The following is a 17,564-nucleotide window of genomic DNA, read 5'->3' as shown; positions in this document are numbered from 1 at the left end:
TGAGATTATCTTTAAAAAAGCCAGCAATACAATACAAGCTAGTGGATGAGAACAAGTTATATTTCATATCAACGCTTCTTTTCCTCCGCAACAGTAATAATAATAATAATAATAATAATAATAATAATAATAATAATAATAATAATAATAATAATAATAATAACATTGATGATGATAATAAAAATAAGAACACATTAATAATACTTAAAATTAGTTTATATTTAATTCAAGTGAACATTTAATTTATTGAACATCAGCAAAACGCAGAATTTGCAAAACACTGAAAAGAAATTGCAAATGTTTAATTATTTCATTTAAATGTTTTTCTATTGAACAAAATGTAAAGGTTATTAAGGTCAAGACCAATTGCAAACAGCAAGAATAACACCGGAGGCTACAAGGTCATATTAATAGCCTAACAAACCACTGAACCCCCCCCAAACACTCATTCACACACTTACTTACATGTGATTCTTTAGAGCACAGAACAAAGACTGCAATGATCCAAGTTCAGTCTAACGATGATACTACTAGCACAAGCGTATTCATTCATTTATACAGTTCACCGAGATGCCTGTTGTGAGGCGACTGTTGAGTGTATCCATATTAAATTTTCCACATAATGTAAATTAGACTCAATCCATCATGGTAGCCTTAAATTTCCAAGTCTTCTGGGTAGGGGAACTTCAGTGCCTGTGGCTGATTGGGACTTTTTAATTTTGGGACCTTTTTGGTTTTCACCTATAAGGCCAAGGGATATGTGTCCACAAAGCCCGGGCTTACAAATAACACAACTGTCATAAAATGACAATTATGTCGAGTAGGCTGTAATCCACAATGATTTTGAAGAAAGCTTGTACGTTTCTGGCGCCCCCTACAGGTTGTTGTAAAATGCTCTGGCGTTATCACGGCATAAAAATCGCGATCCTTGATAACTGCACGCATGCTTATTGAGTTCTGACAAATTTCCTACCAATACTTTTGATGCACAATGGAAGCCACGTCTTTTTATATTGTTCCCTATATCAGTGCATAGCCGTCTGGCCAGTATAGGGCACTGACTGCGGTCGTCTGACTTTTCAAGTGGTGTTTATGGTGGCAGAAGAACTAAATCTGTTTCAAGTGATTTGCCCCTTGCTCTAATTGAAACATGCGAATGATCACTGACAGTTCCTCAAATACAAAGAAACCAGCAAATCTATGAGTAAATAAGAATATTTTTATCCGTTGCCTGCAACTTTAGTAGAGAAATTAAAGTTTTAAAAAAAGGTGAATCAATGTTCTTTCACAAAGATGTGGCGAACAGGAGAACATTTCTGCACAGACGTATGATTAAACAATTGCTCATGTGTTAAAAGCACAGACGCCTTACAAAGACCTGATTTTCCACAGCTTTTTTTCGTAAAATTCTGCACATGACTCTTTTCATAAATAAGGGGACATAACTAAGAAAACAAACAAACAAACAAGCAAAATAAGACGCTTAGGAACGGAAAGATTACAAAATAAGGAAGAGGAAGTTCACTCAAACACAGGGGGTTTCAGAACAGCCACCCCCATCTGTGCAGCTTTCATAAGTTGTAGCGGCTCGTCTGTCCTCCAGAGGCGATGCTGGAGTTTGAAGAGACATGAGGATGGCTCAGGACGCAGCTTCTTCCCCATGCCGTGCACAGACTTCATAAGCGGACAAAGTTTTTAAATTTAACATTGGCCTGCGGTTTATTCCGCTCTTCGCCAACATGGAGTATTGGAGGCAATGTGCGATGTGGCTGATCAGCTGCAACGTGCTGCCTGCGAACCACCGGGTAACTGCGGACACGGCGCAGGTGTTCGACCTGGCGCAAACCCTGCGGGACGGGGTGCTGCTGTGCCAGCTACTCAACAACCTAAGACCCCACACTATCAACCTAAAGGAGATCAATCTCAGGCCACAAATGTCACAGGTACATCCATCATTTTATGCGCTACTTTACGAATTACTTGTAAAAAATATTGTGAAATCAAATTCATGCGTTCACTAACATGCCATAAGCTAAACCTATAGTGGTGTCCAGGAAAAGTCAGTTTATTAGCCCAATAACCACTGGTAAAGAACCAAAGTAGTTCCGCTGGTGAAAGAGGACGCCTAATCAAAAATTTGTGAAAGTGGACAAAGACATATTTGCAGCTCCTTATTAAGAAGATCAAGCTGTAGCAATTTTAAATAAGGTTCCTAAATACATGGAAGAGAAATGGTGGAAGCTATATTAGAGCGTTTTATATTTTGTTGTTCTGCCTGCAAGGAGCTACAGTAATTAGGGTACAGAAGCCTGTTCCAGTTTTATTAAAGGTTAGACTTAGGTGAGATTTTCCCTATAAGTTATTCCATATTTTCAAAATAAAACCGCAAATTCTAAGGATTTGCAGCTTAAGGCGAGCTTTAGATTATTTCCATCTGTTACACACCGTTTTATTTGTGTCCTGTCTTATTTGGCTTTGGGTCCAACAGATAAGTTTCACTAAAGCCGTGGAGTGGCCTCTGACAGATATCTTCACCCTTTTCTTTTATTGTGAAGATGATGTTTCACTTTCCGTGTGCTGTTCTGGTGTCTTGATCTTTGTTTTTTTCTGGATAGGAGAGAAAGTTCTTTAGCTTGTGTGAAACTTGTCTGGTTTGGGAAACACTAAGAAATCGTCCAAATAGACTTCTCCTTGCTCATGCAGTAACCCTTCAGGAGCTGAAGGCTCTGGAGACATCTGATAAAATCCTGCCTTTGATCCACCCATTAGTTGGGAAACTACATTTTGTGCAGTGGCTTGCCGTTTGGTTTGATGGCATATGACATGTGTAATAAGCCAATTTTAAGCACATTTTTATTTAAATCTCTTGCATTACTGTCTTGGCCAGTTAAATAAAATAAAACAAAACATAACAATTTAATGTTTTAAATTAAAAGCATCTTCCTTGGTGTAATATATGTATTTGCAGGTGTGCCTACAAACATAAATAAAGCCTGCCGTGGTTACCAATATATTTATACGTTTTCTGTGCTCCTACGTTACTGTAACAGCAGCACTTCCTGTTCAGCAGCAGACTCAGGCAGGTGATTAGATCTTTCTGCATCTAGTTGAAAGAGTAATGAACGATTAAAGTCAAAGAAACCGTTAATAATACACCATAAAAGGACAGTGACTTGATGCACACACACACACACACACAGACACACACACACACACACACACACACACACACACACACACACACACACACACACACACACACACACAAGAACATAAATACATTTTATGATTTGTTAGCTGACATCAAATAGTTAGGCACTAAAAGCAAATTATATACAGTTTGGTTGAAATGAGCTGTCACCATGATATGATCATCATGATGATATTTTTTTTGTAGTGATAGATCTGCATGAGTGATTGGGCTCTGTCTCACAAACTGTACTATGCACATGTGCTATGCTTTGCACTATCTGCTTCACCAGTGCCTATGTGCTTTTCTTTAATATTTTTTAAAAGAGAGTTAAAGCAAACCCAGGGCATAACAGGCCAAACAATGGATGGACATAGCCTGTAGCTGTAGGCCACTTGGCAATGGTTGCAAAAGGCATGTGTGTCAGTGGGCTCCATATTTTAAATGGCTCTTTCATTCTCATCTACTGATGGGCTATCTTCGAAAAAAGAAACAAGGGCACTGGTGAACACGACTAAAGTGTACACTGATGAAAGGTTACACCCAAGACCCGTGTTGTATGCTGAGTTTTGGTACAAATTCAAATAACAATTCACATAACCATTTTGACTATGTCAGTCATGAACAAATATGAACAAATACGCATCGGATACGCAAATACCCACTGCCTCTCTTATTTGCTTCCAAAGTTATACAAAGTAAAAGCTTTTTAAAGTAGTCTAGTTTAAATATAACAGGAAGTAAACTTAGCTAAACAAATCACAAACAGGCCACTATTAACTGAAAATGAAAAATGAAAAATAATAAACTTAAAAGGTGTTTAAAAAAGTATTTTTATTATCGTGGAGCCAGAGATTCTGGGTGTTACTCTAAATGTGAATAAAAGAATGTGCACCAGGGCTGTGACTGTGTTCAAAAGCATGAGGCTGTTGGTGGTGCAAAGCCATCATGTTCTTGCACTTCCTCCGTAGACAAACAGGGCCCCTGGGGGCGGCGGAGTGATTACAGGCGTCTCCATGATGAGCTGATGTGATAAAAAGAAGCCTATCTGTTCTCAAGAATTCCCTTACTTACTGCTTAAGTTATTAAATATTCAGTTTCTAAATCAGCCATTTCTCAGCAATGTGTTTGACAGGAAAAATGAACTGAGGCGATCTAACAGTGCTGTATACGTTTTCTTTTTAACTGAAGTGGCTCAAACTAGACAAAGACGAGTATCTTGAATTCTAAACCATAACTTTATGTCCAATGTTCCTGTTGGCTGCTGTCTTCCCACTAACACAAAGATCCTAATAGGAAGTGACACCAACAGAGAACATAGTTGGCGGTTTCATTTCACAGTATAAAACTTTCATTTTTCATTTTCAGTTTGTAGGGGCTGTAGTTTACTTTTATGTTTAGAAAAGGGACTTTAAATTCTTGGTGCTTTAAATTATGCTGTAAATTAAACTTGATTTACATTACAAAGGAGGTTAAAGACTTTGTTTTTATTTTCCAAACAACGGAAAGTACACTTTTAATGTTACTGTGGTATCTACTCATGTTGGTAGTTTAGTTTTTATTTGACTTAATTTTTGTCTGCTAGCTCTAGATTAAATGAGATCCCACGTAACTAATTCAACAGCGACAGGTATTTTCAGAAACAGCACGACTGTTATTCTAGGAAAAAACGCAAACAGTGCTGTCAGCAGTTTCGGAACATAAGATCCGTTTCTTCAAAATAATTCCAAGTAAAATTGTTTATTTAAAAAAAAGTCAGATTACTGTACTTTGGAGTTAGTTTTTCGCTATGATGAGTGTTAAAAATCTTGTGGAGATAAAACCCTCTTGAAACCTGTAATTTGTACTGAGTTCGGGTTGAGATAACCTTAAAAACAACTTTTTATGTTTTCACATATGTATTTAAACAAAAACTAGTTACAAAAAATGTAAACAATGTAAAATGAAATCTATCTACATACAACTTTTTATGTTATATAACAGTCTGTTTCTGCCCTTTGCAGTTCCTGTGCTTGAAAAACATCCGGACATTTCTGGCCTCTTGCTGTGATGTGTTTGGGATGAAGAAGAGTGACTTATTTGAAGCCTTTGATCTCTTCGATGTCCGAGACTTTGGAAAGGTAGCACCCATTTCTGTCATTATGATTTTCTAACATTGCACTATGAAACAGCCCAGTAATTTCATGTATCATGACATTCTTCTCGCCTTTCATACAGTTATTAGAATCATTTATAAAAGTCTGTAAATTAGTTTGAGTGAATACATTACATGTCACAGCACTATTACATTTGAACTGGTAATAATAACTGTGCAGATTGTCTGTCTCAGTTAACCAGTTTACAGTTTTTCTCCATTGCTCAGATATTAGACATAAGTAATAGTTCAGAGTAAGTGTTATGATAGATTTTGTCCAAACTTAGACATTATCCATCTAAAAAAAGAAAATCATTATGTAAAAAGTCTAAAAAGAGAATTTTCTGTAACGGATCTCTTTTTTTAAAGAAAGAGTCAAAGAACAATTAATTGACAAAATAATTTTTCCAGTGTTTTACAAAACAGCTTGAACAGATGATAACGTTTTCAAAACAAGCAATACGCTTGTGATGTTTCACTGCATTATTGTCTTCGTAGCTGACTTTTGGTGTAAGTGATGCCACACCTGCTCTGTTTTTCTGTCCTAATTGATCTATAAATCCTGCCAACTCTTTAAAATACAAGTCTGAGGTATGATGGAAGCATAGTGTACGTGTGCTTCTTCTCTGTGTGTGAGTCTGAAAGCGTTCGCTGTTTGCCTACCCTAGCTTTTTGAAGGGATTGGCTGACTTCTTTTTATTGCTGTGTTATTGTGGGACCTGTTTTCAGTGTGTGTACACAGCGTTACCAGGTCAGTGGGTTTGTAGTGCGCTCTGTGCAGCCACTCAGCGGACTGTCGCTTAAAGCACAGGAGCCTAATTTAACTTCGCCACGGAAAGCACACTTACTCTGAGGAGCCTTACTCCCACATTTCCCTATTTAAGTACACCATTTTACCTGGGGGCATTATGAGTTGTCTAAGCACTGAGAGGCTTGAAGAAAATTATAGTTGTTTTTTTTAAAATAAAACTATTGGAGCATATGTATTAATCTATGCTGAATGTATTTTATCTGAGTTTTTTTTTTTTTACCTCTGAAGTACATAAGATTGTGCTATCCATCCATGCGTTTTCTTAACTCATTATCCATTTCACTGTTCCAGAAAGGCCGGAGCCTATTTGACATGACATGGGGCAAGAGGCAGGGCAGACCTGGGCCAGTTCGCCAGTCTATTGAAGCTTAAATAGGCTTGTTTGTCTCTTTTTACATTTCTTTTACATTTAGTTGTTTTGCCTGAATGCTTATTGTGTCTAAATAATGTATACGGTATCTCATGAGTTTAGTTTGGTAAAGTAATACCATATATCTTATATACATCATAACTTAGGCATACTATATATGATTGCAATAGTGAATTCACCTCCCTCTGTAGAATGGAAGTGGTTATACGTGAACTATGAGAGTGCATACCAAGCTGTGTGTGTAATTTCTCATTCAGGCTCTCTTTTCTTTCAGTTCAGTGTTTTGTGCTCTAAAGAAGCTTCTAGTTAATCTGGCTGCTGATAATCCCACAGGGGAGGTAGGGCTTGCAAATATGTACACTACATCCAAGCCGGGCTGCATAATCTCAGCCATGTTCAAGGGTTGTCCATCAAACAAACAAGCCTCTGGAGGATAAAGATTGCACCAGATCATTGCTTTTTTTTATTGGCAGTTAGAAATACGGGTGACTGTAGGTTAAGCAGTTGGGTTGGATTGGCTCCATGAAGGGCTGTATGTCTAAAGAAGAAATGCTCAATCTCTTCTTTTTTTTACAGAAAAATCCAAAAAAGGAACATCTCAAATCTCAACCAGTGTAATCCACTTGGGGTCGAGTTGTGCCAGCTCTGCCTGTGGACTGAGTATTAGTCCACTGAATATCTAATGAGAGCTCTGTAACCTACATTTCTCAGCTGAGTTACTACAGGCTTCACTGCAGGGAGTCAAACTGACTGCACGTAGAAGGCTGAAGGCTAGAGAGATAAAGCAGAGGGGCAAGAATTGTGTTTATTTCTTCCTTCAGTATAAACTACTATTAATATTTTCACAAAACAACATTATTTTTGTGCGAAGTTCATGCAGTTTTTCTTTTTGGGAAATAACTTCACACTTTCTTCCTGAGAGTAAGATAAGAACATTGATAACACATGTCAGCACATAAAATATAATCATATTATTAGCAACCTGTTAGTTTGGCTTAAGCTAAAAACATCGAAAGACGTCAGTAAAATTCCCTACCACTATAAATAATTATCATGTTACGTATTTATGCATGGTGTATTCCTTACCTGCCTACCCCAGAACTGCTGTATCTATACATTATTATACATTCTAAACATTATTATTTGAGCTTTTTGACAGATATATTTTACATTCAAATCTTTGTAGAAATGAAAATAAAGTGTTAACAGTCTCATTTCTGGCCAGTGTCAGTGTTGTTGAGTGGTATCGGCATATCGGCGAACAGGATCGTATTCAGCGATATCAGTTTTCAGTGTTTATCTGTTGCAAAACATCAATTTTGCAATTGCAAATTTTTTGAAAATTGTGTGATAAAAATGTGAAAAACACAAAACGATTTAAACCATTCAGGTTTTTGTTATGAAAGAAATACGCTGATAGCATATGGATAACTGGAATTCTTGTCGGGGAATTGTTGTTTTAAACTTAAATGTCCATATCTGCCCATCATTTAATAAAAAACAAATAAAACATTTATTAATTTAATTAATTAAGTGTAGGTAGGTGGACGTTACATCAAGCGATCTGTTTCACTGTTCTGCGCTAAGCTAATATTTAGCGTTTAGAAATATGAGCGCTGTCGGTCTTCTTACCTTAACTTGCGAAATGCAACCTTCATGCACAGATTATCACTGTGTGATCAGTTGGTACCATCACACACTGAAGAATGCGAAAATACCGTTTTAAATGTGTGCTTTGATGCTTAACTCTGCAAAGCTCACATTAGTGTTGGTAAAAACTAAAGTAGCCCCTTCTGAAATGTTACATTTGCATAACCCATAAAGTCTGACAATTACCAAAAGCCTCAAAAAACTCTCAACAATAATGTGTTCCTGATTATAATTTGTGTTAACGACACTACATTCTCTTTCTGGCTGTATCTTCGTAGAATCATCCTTGGGGTGGCTAAATAAATATCAGAGCATTCTCAGAAAGTTGATGGACTTTAATTTTGTTTTGGGAAGCTAATAAAAAAAATGTATATTTTGTACAGTGTGATAGACGGGAACAGCTTGATTATTATTTAAACAACTGAATATATTTACAAATTGACCATTAAAGTGACCATTAGTAATTAATTAATTAATTAAGTAACACGTTAATTCTGCACAGAATAATCTGCAAATATACCAAAAAATGTATTTGTTTCTCTGCTGTTAAATATTGAACAAATAACTTGGAAAATAAAAGAAAGAAGTAGAAAGAAATATCAGAATCTCCGTCTGCTACCAGGAAAATTATCATTTTAAACTTCGGTGTCTGTCTCAGCACAGAATTTCACAAAACAAAAGAAATATGAATTTCATATATATATTGCCAAAACGATGAAATTAACATGTCTTTTAACATGCTTTTCCTTTGGATAGAGCTACACGGTCACACTGCCTGTTCCTATTTCTGGGTCATGCTAATATTTAGCATTCAAACTAGACAGTGGTATCAATCTTCTTGCCCAACCTTGATTATTGCAAATATATGTATTTCCTGAAATGTCAATCTATTCCTTTAACCAAACTGAAAATCTGTCATGTAGAGATTATCACTGTATGGTCCATTAGTACCATCACACCATGTAAAGTTTCACCTTTATATTTAGTGCCGTTATTTCTGTGTTAATAATAATGAAAAATGATCATTGTCAGCTGCACTAGTCAAGTAAAGTCAAAGTTTATTCTCTCTCTCTCCCCCCCCCTCTCTCTCTCTCTCTCTCTCCATATATATGTGTGTGTGTGTGTGTGTGTGTGTGTGTGTGTGTGTGTGTGTGTGCGTGTGTGTAAAGGAGTTTTTAAATGATTTAAGAGTTTCAAACTGGGCAGATCTTATGTGAAAACAGGTTGTTCCAAAGATTAGAGGGCCCTGCTGAAAAGGCTCTGTTACTTCTGCTTTCAAGCCTGGATCTAGGAAGATATCAAGAGCATTTGGCTCATAGATCTCTGGTATGTGGATTTTCAAAAGATCTATAATAGAAGGTGGTGCTAATCCATCGAAAGTCTTAAAAACAAGAAATAGACTTTTTAAATGGATCCTGAAATGGACTGAAACCCAGTGTAAGGAGGCAAATAATCACCTCACTGCTAAGTTGCTTCTCCTTTATGAAGTTTCAATCTTTTTACTTTTGTGCAGTTGCATAAACAAGAGAGCATTTACAGAAGTTTGATGGACCGTCTATTTTATTTCGGGGACTCAAAAACAACACAGGGCAGAATGTGTGATGAATTTATTTGTACTTGCTAAAATTAGAACAAGTTTCACAGAGAAGTGACTGCATTGCACCTGCAGAGTGGCAAACATGAACATTTGATTTCTTATCCGATGCTACAGCTCTCTGTCTTTTTCACAGTGCTCCGGGGATTTACGATAGACATCGTAAATAGGCCACACTAACCAAGGCGGTTGGTCTTCAGCTTAGCTTGTGGCTTTGCTTCTCAACTCACATGTAGCTTCAGCCAAATGGCTTTCAGACATGTCAGGTGTGAGAACAACTTGTTTTTTAAAAAAGACAGCCTAGAAGGATTTACACTTCACTAAATGAATGTGATTTAAACCAGTGTTAGATTGTTCATTTCATGTATTCACAAGAGAGCTTTCTCCTTTCTTGTGCAAGTTACACTGAATCCATCTAAAAACAGTTTGGCTTTAATATGTTTCTTTAGATTTTCAATCTTGTATTCAGTAGCTATCACTATCACTAGAAGTAAACCAGCTATGATGTGGACAAAGTGTGCAGGAGCAGGGTTACATTTACATCAGTGGTCTTAGATTTTCGAAGAAATTTCACAGAGATCAATATAATTGTTTGCATTGTGGAACGTTATGCTGCACTATGGCATCTAATTTTTTTAAGTGCAAACAGTGATGCAGGGGAAACAAACAAACAAACAAAACATTTCCAGTGCTGCAAACATCACAATGTTGCACTTTTAAAGCTGGGTACACTTTACAAACAGGCCTCTTTTCAAGTCATAAGCACACCTGGGTTTAGCCAAAGCCACAGGACTTATTCACACAGGAAGGGGAGATAAACTCAAGATTCAAAGGGTGCTATATCTAACCCAAATAACTATCTTAGCTGCAAATCCAAAAATGTAACTTTGCGAACTTTGCAGCTTTGTCACTGGATAATTTATCATAGAGAGAAACTATGATGTGAATGAGATAACTGGTATTTATTTTACTTTTCTGTCGTAATTGGGACATTGCATTACATTGCAATGTTTCACTTGTAGAGACTTCTGACAGCACTGTAAGCTTTGGCAAGACTATATATTGACACTAACTACAGCAAGTTTAAGAAATTAATCATCTCATAATGATCAAGTACCTCAGCGGAAAGAAATAATGATCAGTGTCCATGAACTGATCTTTACAGGTCCTCTTAAAAAAATATAATTACACAGTTTTAAGTGATTTTTTTAAAGTGATGTTTCCAATCCTTTTTCTGAGTAAATATGACAAATACTTTTCTGATAACAATGTTGCACATGCATTAATATTATTAGGAGTTTACATTTTTATGTTAAGGATGAAAAGCTGCGAATTACCTGTATTTATGTCCTTGTCATGTGCAGGGTGATCATGTATTTCTGTAGTTAACACATAACTCAAAAGTGATTTAATGCAATTCTGCACACACCCTTACAGATACGCACTGTTTGAGGTGTCAGTGTAACAACATTTGTACTAATTTGACACACATTTGACTATTTTATGGAACATTACAAAGTGTAACACATGGTGTGAGTTTAACGTTCCTTCCAGAGAATTCATCTCCCTGTCACTGTCAGCCTTTCCCTCTTTGCATTCATAATTTGAATTTTATTCACGATACACATTAAAACACATAAAGTAAATAAATAAATACAAAATTTTTTAAATATAGGCAAAGAATAACTTGTAGTTTGCGCAATGCTTCTGTGCACAGAGACTGCTATTAGAGAGTAAACTGTTACAAAAAATTCTCACTTTATGATGTGAGATAATTTAACAACCACAGAAGATGGAATTGAGAAAGAAATGAAAATCAAAGAAACAGTGAATCTGACAGCTCGGAACAGCTGCGTCTGTGTCGTGTGTATCTGTCATGTGTCATGCGCTGACACATTTGCTACTATCATGTGGTGTTTAACTAGTAGGGACCCGTTTCTTAACTTTTGCGGGTTTGTTCTCCTTTCAGCCATATAGAAGAGTCTAATAGTTGATAATTTTACTGATTCCTATCACAAGGCAGCTTTTTCCACCTGTTCTCACCAAGTGCTTTTTCACTCTGGGTTTTCTTTCTTAATATTGACTAACAGGGACCTTTAATGAAGTTTCCCGACATAATTGTGTGAATTGAAATAAAAAAATCTAATTGAATGAAGCTAACTTTTATTTTGGTGAAGGAAACTGTTGTAACTGCCACGTATACGTTAACGACTGCCTTGCTAGTACGTGGTGGGGTCTGACTTTATCTTAAGAACTGCCTTAATTCTTGATGACATGTTCAACATTCGTCATAAATTTTGGAAAGCCTTGGCGTGATAGCATCACAGAGTTGCTGCACGTTTGTCAGCTGCACATCCATAATGTGAATTTTCTGTTTCACCGCAGTTCCCAAAGATGCGCTATTGCACTGAGAGCTGGTAACTGTAGGCTATTTGAGTGCAGACAACTCACTGTCGCGTTCAAGAAACACATAAAGCGATGGACAGATGTGGCGTTTAAATGATGCTCAGTGCTTCACACCATTACATCATTAAAAGTGGTCAGTGAGTTTGGCTTACAGCTATTTACTGGTGGTTTTAGTGTAAACTTTTACTTGTGGGCAAGTGAGGTTTGTTCACATGGTCATAACATGATCTATTGTGCAATTCCATGTGGCCTCTTTTTTTATGTTTGTGCGTTGGTCTTTGCTGCGTTCATGTCAAAAGATAGATTTTAGGGATGGGATAGATTTGTATGCGTATTAATTGCAAGTGGAAAACTCATCAAAAATGCTCCTTCATTAAAGATTGTGATTAATGACACACCCAAGACATTGACTGAGTAAGCTCCAGGGCGACATAACCTAAACTCATAGTTCACTAGGTTTGTACTATAAATATAATCAGCTATTAAAATTGTGCTCCAAGTGTTGTAACAGGTTAGTAGTATTACCTTTGTGGTATTGCTGTCCTGCTTTGTTCATAAATAAATAAATGGTGGAATTACCTTCGATAGCAGAAACCATTTTTTGTTGTCTTCCTTTTGTTTGTTTTCTTTACTAAAGCCAAAAATGTTTCCAAACAGTGGCAATTTTTTTTTCTTTGGGACAAACCCCTCAAGTTGTGCATTCAGCTTAGTGTGTGAGTCTTCCTTCACAGAATAACCCGGCAACTGCCCATTCGTCCTTAATATTTGTTATATAAGAAATGCATGGGCTCAGTGTTTTCTTAAAAGCTACATTTTGCCCCTTTATGTTGCTATGGGAACACATCCATACATAATTTAGTAAAAGAAGGCTAGTTATTTAATTGTATGTTTTTGTGACAGCTCCTCTGTCTTGGTTGAAGTACACAGTGTTGCTTGCGATTAGACCCTGATACATCTTGTTTCCACGCTGGAACATTTGGATAAAAGTAATTAATTATGTGAAGCACCCATATTTGTTTCGATTTGGCTTGTTAACCCTGCAAGCTGGTATTGTTATTAAGCAGGAAATCTATCAGAGCTTTAAATCTGACTTTCATATGATAATTAAAGCTTAAATTGAAAGCTTAACTCAGTGAATCCGATTTAATTCTGAAACTGGGAATCACAATAAGTGTCATATATTTGCATTATTAAACATGTATATATATATATATATATCTCTTCAGTCAGTCCTCTCTTTCTGTCTCTCTATACCAAACCAACAAATGTAATTTCACATTTTGTTTCTCCAGGTTATGGACACTCTGTCCAAGCTTTCTCACACGACAGTTGCTCAGCAAGCAGGATTCAAGTAAGTCATCAAGTTTTCAGTAAATTGCTTCTAAGTGTTATTTCTAGGAAAAAAAGGTCATCTAACCATGTGAACTTTCCTTTCACTTATATCTTATCTCCTCCTCCTTCTCACCTTACCCACACTGCAGGCACATTTATAGCTATGTCTAATTTCCATCTTTAACAGCTGTTTTAGTTAATGATTAAAAATGTTTCTATTTATACTTGACTGTGCAAACAGCAGTGGTATTAATAAAAGACAAGATATAATTGTTGAGTAAGTATACAAAATCAATATGTCAAAAACAGAAATGAAGCACAGGCTGCAAAGTAGTTAAGAATAGATACTGTTGATCTCAACGATCAGTTCAGCAGTTCTAACAAGTGATCATTAATCATTTTTTAGTGTAAAATATATTTTAAACAATTGCAAGTCTTCCTCTTTTGAACAAAGTACGCTTGGTTTTATAAGTTTCCATCTTTTTCTATTAGACTGCTCTTGATATCTAAATACATGCTGATTTATCAAAAGTTATTTTCTTGTCCTAAGTTACTCAGCAGTGCTTTTCCCCCCGACTGGAGCATTTATTCTGTTAAATACTGAAGCTTATACTACTTTACTGTCACTTCCAGGCCATTTCCAACGGACGAGAGCCTACAAAACGAGGACATTTACAACAATCTGGAAGACATGATTGAGTATGTATGAAGCTTCTCTCTGTGGGCCCATTACTAGTGTTGATAGAACGTGATTATTTCACTCAGTAGCAGAACCAGCTCTGCTCATCATCCATGCTCTCCTGGGGTCTGGACACCCACATGTTTTGTTAACTGGCTTGGCTCCGTTTCGATGTTACTGTCAGAGGAAATGAATGAGTAATTCTACATGTTTTTGCTGAGTGCTTGCACACCCACATCAGGGATCTGGATGGGTGCTGCTGACAATGTGATTGATCGACAGAGAAGAGTAATCACAGGTGTATAGAGCAATTTTTGCATTACGCTCGTAGCAAATAAGGCTTTTAATAATCTCCAGAATTTTCGTTTCTGTGAATCATTCCTTTTGGAAATACATAATTCCTGAATGTTAAACGCAGTGATTGTTATTTAATGCTGAGTTACTCAACCGGTGTAACAAAGGTTACTTCTTGCATCTCTTGTGAATGCAAAAATTAACTGATAATCAGCAGATTTCAGTGGTGTTTATTTTTTTTTTGTGTATGTCATAGTGAGAATGTTCCTGAGGACGAAGATGACTTGTATGCAGCGGTCTATGGCCTAGAAGACGATTATGCTGGTGGCGAGATCTATGAAGACCTCATGAGAACGGAGCAGCTTCCCCCACTGGTACCACAATTAGTCAGCGCTCACACACACACCCCTCAAACACCACACAAAACACTGAATACCTTTAACTCACATGTCGAATAGTTGGTGGGCGTTGTTGGAAACAAAATCCACAAAATCCTAATTACTAAAAGTTTAGTGCAGCTTCTTACCCGGTGCAGGATAATCCTCTAAAACTCAGGATTGCAACATCTTTACTGAGCAAGACTCATAATTTAAATAACTTACACTTCCACAGTGTAAAAAAATGTTCCAGTCATATACTAATATATAATGAGTTAAGAGACATATATGTTATAGTAGTCCCTCTGCAGCCCCTAATCTCTATAGAGTCACGTAGAAAAATTTCATGGGATTGTAAGTCCTGTGAAAAAAAGTACTAACCTGCTAACCATAAGTACTAACCACAACCTAATTGTAACCCTGACACTGAAACCACATTTTGAGCCTCAAAAATGCCTTCGAACTCGTGAGGACGGGCATTTTGTCCCTATAAGTGAGTGTGGGGCCCCACAAGTAAAGAAGCATGACAATTTTCTGTCCTCACAAAGATGTCTAAACATGTACACACACATGAATGACTAAATTACATTATAAAATAAGGTGAGATACCTTACTAGTCTGTTATTTAAATCCTACTATTTAGAATAAAGAATAGAATAAATCTAACTATTGAAACATTTTATATGGGTTATACTTGCAAATTGAAAAATCCTCCTAATTAATCCTAAAATTTAAAGCATATCAAAGGCAGATTCTTCCGATTTCTTGATAGTTTTAAAAGTATTTTAGTAAATTTTGGTTTGAAGGGACCTAATTCTGTTCTCTTCATCTATTCACTTGCCACCTGCTGCACCTTACTCTGTGTTTGGTGGCTGTTAAAACATTGCTTTCCTGTCTGCAGATAGAAATAACAAAAAGATTTTCTTTTCTTTTAAACATTCAAGCAACAGTTTCTAAGATATCTGTCTTTCTAGAAGCAAGCAGAGGTTGATATCCGAAGCTGCTGCCTTACAGAGATTAAACAGACAGAGGAGAAATACACGGAAACCCTCGAGTCAATTGAGAAGGTACTGAACTCTTGTTTTTCCTCTTTTGAACTAACAAATGATGGATTTACTGCATCATAATGCTAAATCTAATCTCAGTGACAGTAAATGCTGTAATTGTTATAATTTTATACAACACACGGAGCACAATATTGGGGTTTTTATGGGGAATTTTGGGGAAATCCCCAGTTGCCAATTCCCTAATTTGTTTGCTGTCAAACATCCTATGTGACGTGTGTAAATGGTTTCAGTATGAGTTATAAATTATTTACAAATTCACTTTCACGCTGTTTGTAGTTTCCAGCTGTACAGTAAATAAGTAAAATGGCCTAAGAAGAGGAGCTGAATTCAGTTTCATTTAGGTTTTCAATGCTTCTGTCTCCAGTATTTCCTGAACCCACTGAAGAAATTCTTCTCTACTTCTGAAATAGACAAAGTTTTTGTAAACATTCCAGTAAGTCACGCTAGTTCTCACTCTTGCCACACACAATTGAAAGATACACTTTTCTGTTCAGATACTGACGGCTTCTTTCTCTGATGCAGGACTTGGTTAGACTTCACAAGAGCCTGATGGCTGAAGTGCAGGATTCCATCTTAAACAAAAATGCCTTAAATCTCTACCAGATTTTTATCAGCTACAAAGAGAGGTATGTGAGGAATTATGAACATGTTGCATGTAACAAAAAAGAAAAGTCTCAGTTATTTGAGTTGAACTTTCGCTTGTGGAAATATGCAACTACAGAAGTGCTGATTTTTGTAGTAATTTAATTTTCATTGATTGCTATCTGCAAAATTTATATTAAAGCTGTCAGTGTTGTGTAAAAATCATTCTTTAAGCCCACACATTTTAAGTCCTTAAACTTTGTACAGGTGTGTTTCAGAAAGGTTCAGAGTATATACAGCTGTTTGAGAAATGATCCTTAACAACATGTGTGGCCCTCCGTGCACACCCAATGTCCCTTCCTGCTAGTCACCACTCATCATGACCTCATTTCCATTGAATTTTTATAGATTGCTCATTTATGGAATATACTGCAGTCGAGTGGAAATTGCCATCGCCGTTTTAGACCTCATTTGCAAAGAGAAGGAGGATGTCCGTCTGAAGCTGGAGGTGAGACATTAGAAGAAGCGGGCCTGTCTATAACATGCAATGACCACCGATATACAGATCAAGCTTTCAGTGACCTCTAGTGTATACTGTTTTCACTACACTTACACGTCTTTAGATAATGCATTATGCGCTTCCTTTGCTTCAGCTTTAACAACAATGATACTAGAATTTAAAATATATATGTTGTCATTCTTACTGCCAGTCAGAGTTACATCAACAGGACACTTAAAGTGAATGTATTTGATGCATTCTAGGTCGTACTGTTCAGTTACTACATTTTTGTTCCAGGAGTGCTCCAAAAGGGCCAACAATGGGAAGTTTACACTGAGGGACCTGCTGGTTGTCCCAATGCAGAGAGTCCTAAAGTATCATCTCCTTTTGCAGGTAGAGATGTTTGACTCACGCAGTAGCATAAAAATAACATGTGACAGAAAAGTCTTTGTGGCTTTGTCACTTTTTCTTTGGGTTAACAAGTATTTGGTATTATTTTAATATCTATGACTCACTTATCACTTTATATACATCTACATTTATACTGAGCAATTTCAGTGGAATAATTTATGTTTATGT

The 17,564-nt window shown here is 36.6% G+C and overlaps 1 protein-coding gene across 3 annotated transcripts in view; it reads left to right on the top strand.

Annotated features, from left to right (window-relative positions):
• The first annotated feature begins 1,593 nt into the window (after positions 1-1,593).
• Positions 1,594-17,564, top strand: part of LOC113011120 (guanine nucleotide exchange factor VAV3-like) — a 50,041-nt gene continuing 34,070 nt past the window's right edge. For all 3 annotated transcript variants that reach the window (XM_026150510.2, XM_080292432.1, XM_080292431.1), the window contains exons 1-10: positions 1,594-1,943; positions 5,194-5,310; positions 13,448-13,506; positions 14,121-14,186; positions 14,717-14,834; positions 15,812-15,904; positions 16,269-16,337; positions 16,427-16,530; positions 16,895-16,994; positions 17,283-17,378. In XM_026150510.2, coding sequence (XP_026006295.1) covers positions 1,740-1,943; positions 5,194-5,310; positions 13,448-13,506; positions 14,121-14,186; positions 14,717-14,834; positions 15,812-15,904; positions 16,269-16,337; positions 16,427-16,530; positions 16,895-16,994; positions 17,283-17,378 — 1,026 coding nt within the window. In that variant the 5' untranslated portion in view covers positions 1,594-1,739. The remainder of the gene's footprint in view (positions 1,944-5,193; positions 5,311-13,447; positions 13,507-14,120; positions 14,187-14,716; positions 14,835-15,811; positions 15,905-16,268; positions 16,338-16,426; positions 16,531-16,894; positions 16,995-17,282; positions 17,379-17,564) is intronic.

The sequence above is a fragment of the Astatotilapia calliptera genome, chromosome 18 (genome assembly GCF_964374335.1).
Source record: "Astatotilapia calliptera chromosome 18, fAstCal68.1, whole genome shotgun sequence".
Classification (NCBI taxonomy): Eukaryota; Metazoa; Chordata; class Actinopteri; order Cichliformes; family Cichlidae; genus Astatotilapia; species Astatotilapia calliptera.
Note: the sequence above shows the minus strand (reverse complement) of the source record. Positions and strands in the feature narration are given on the sequence as shown.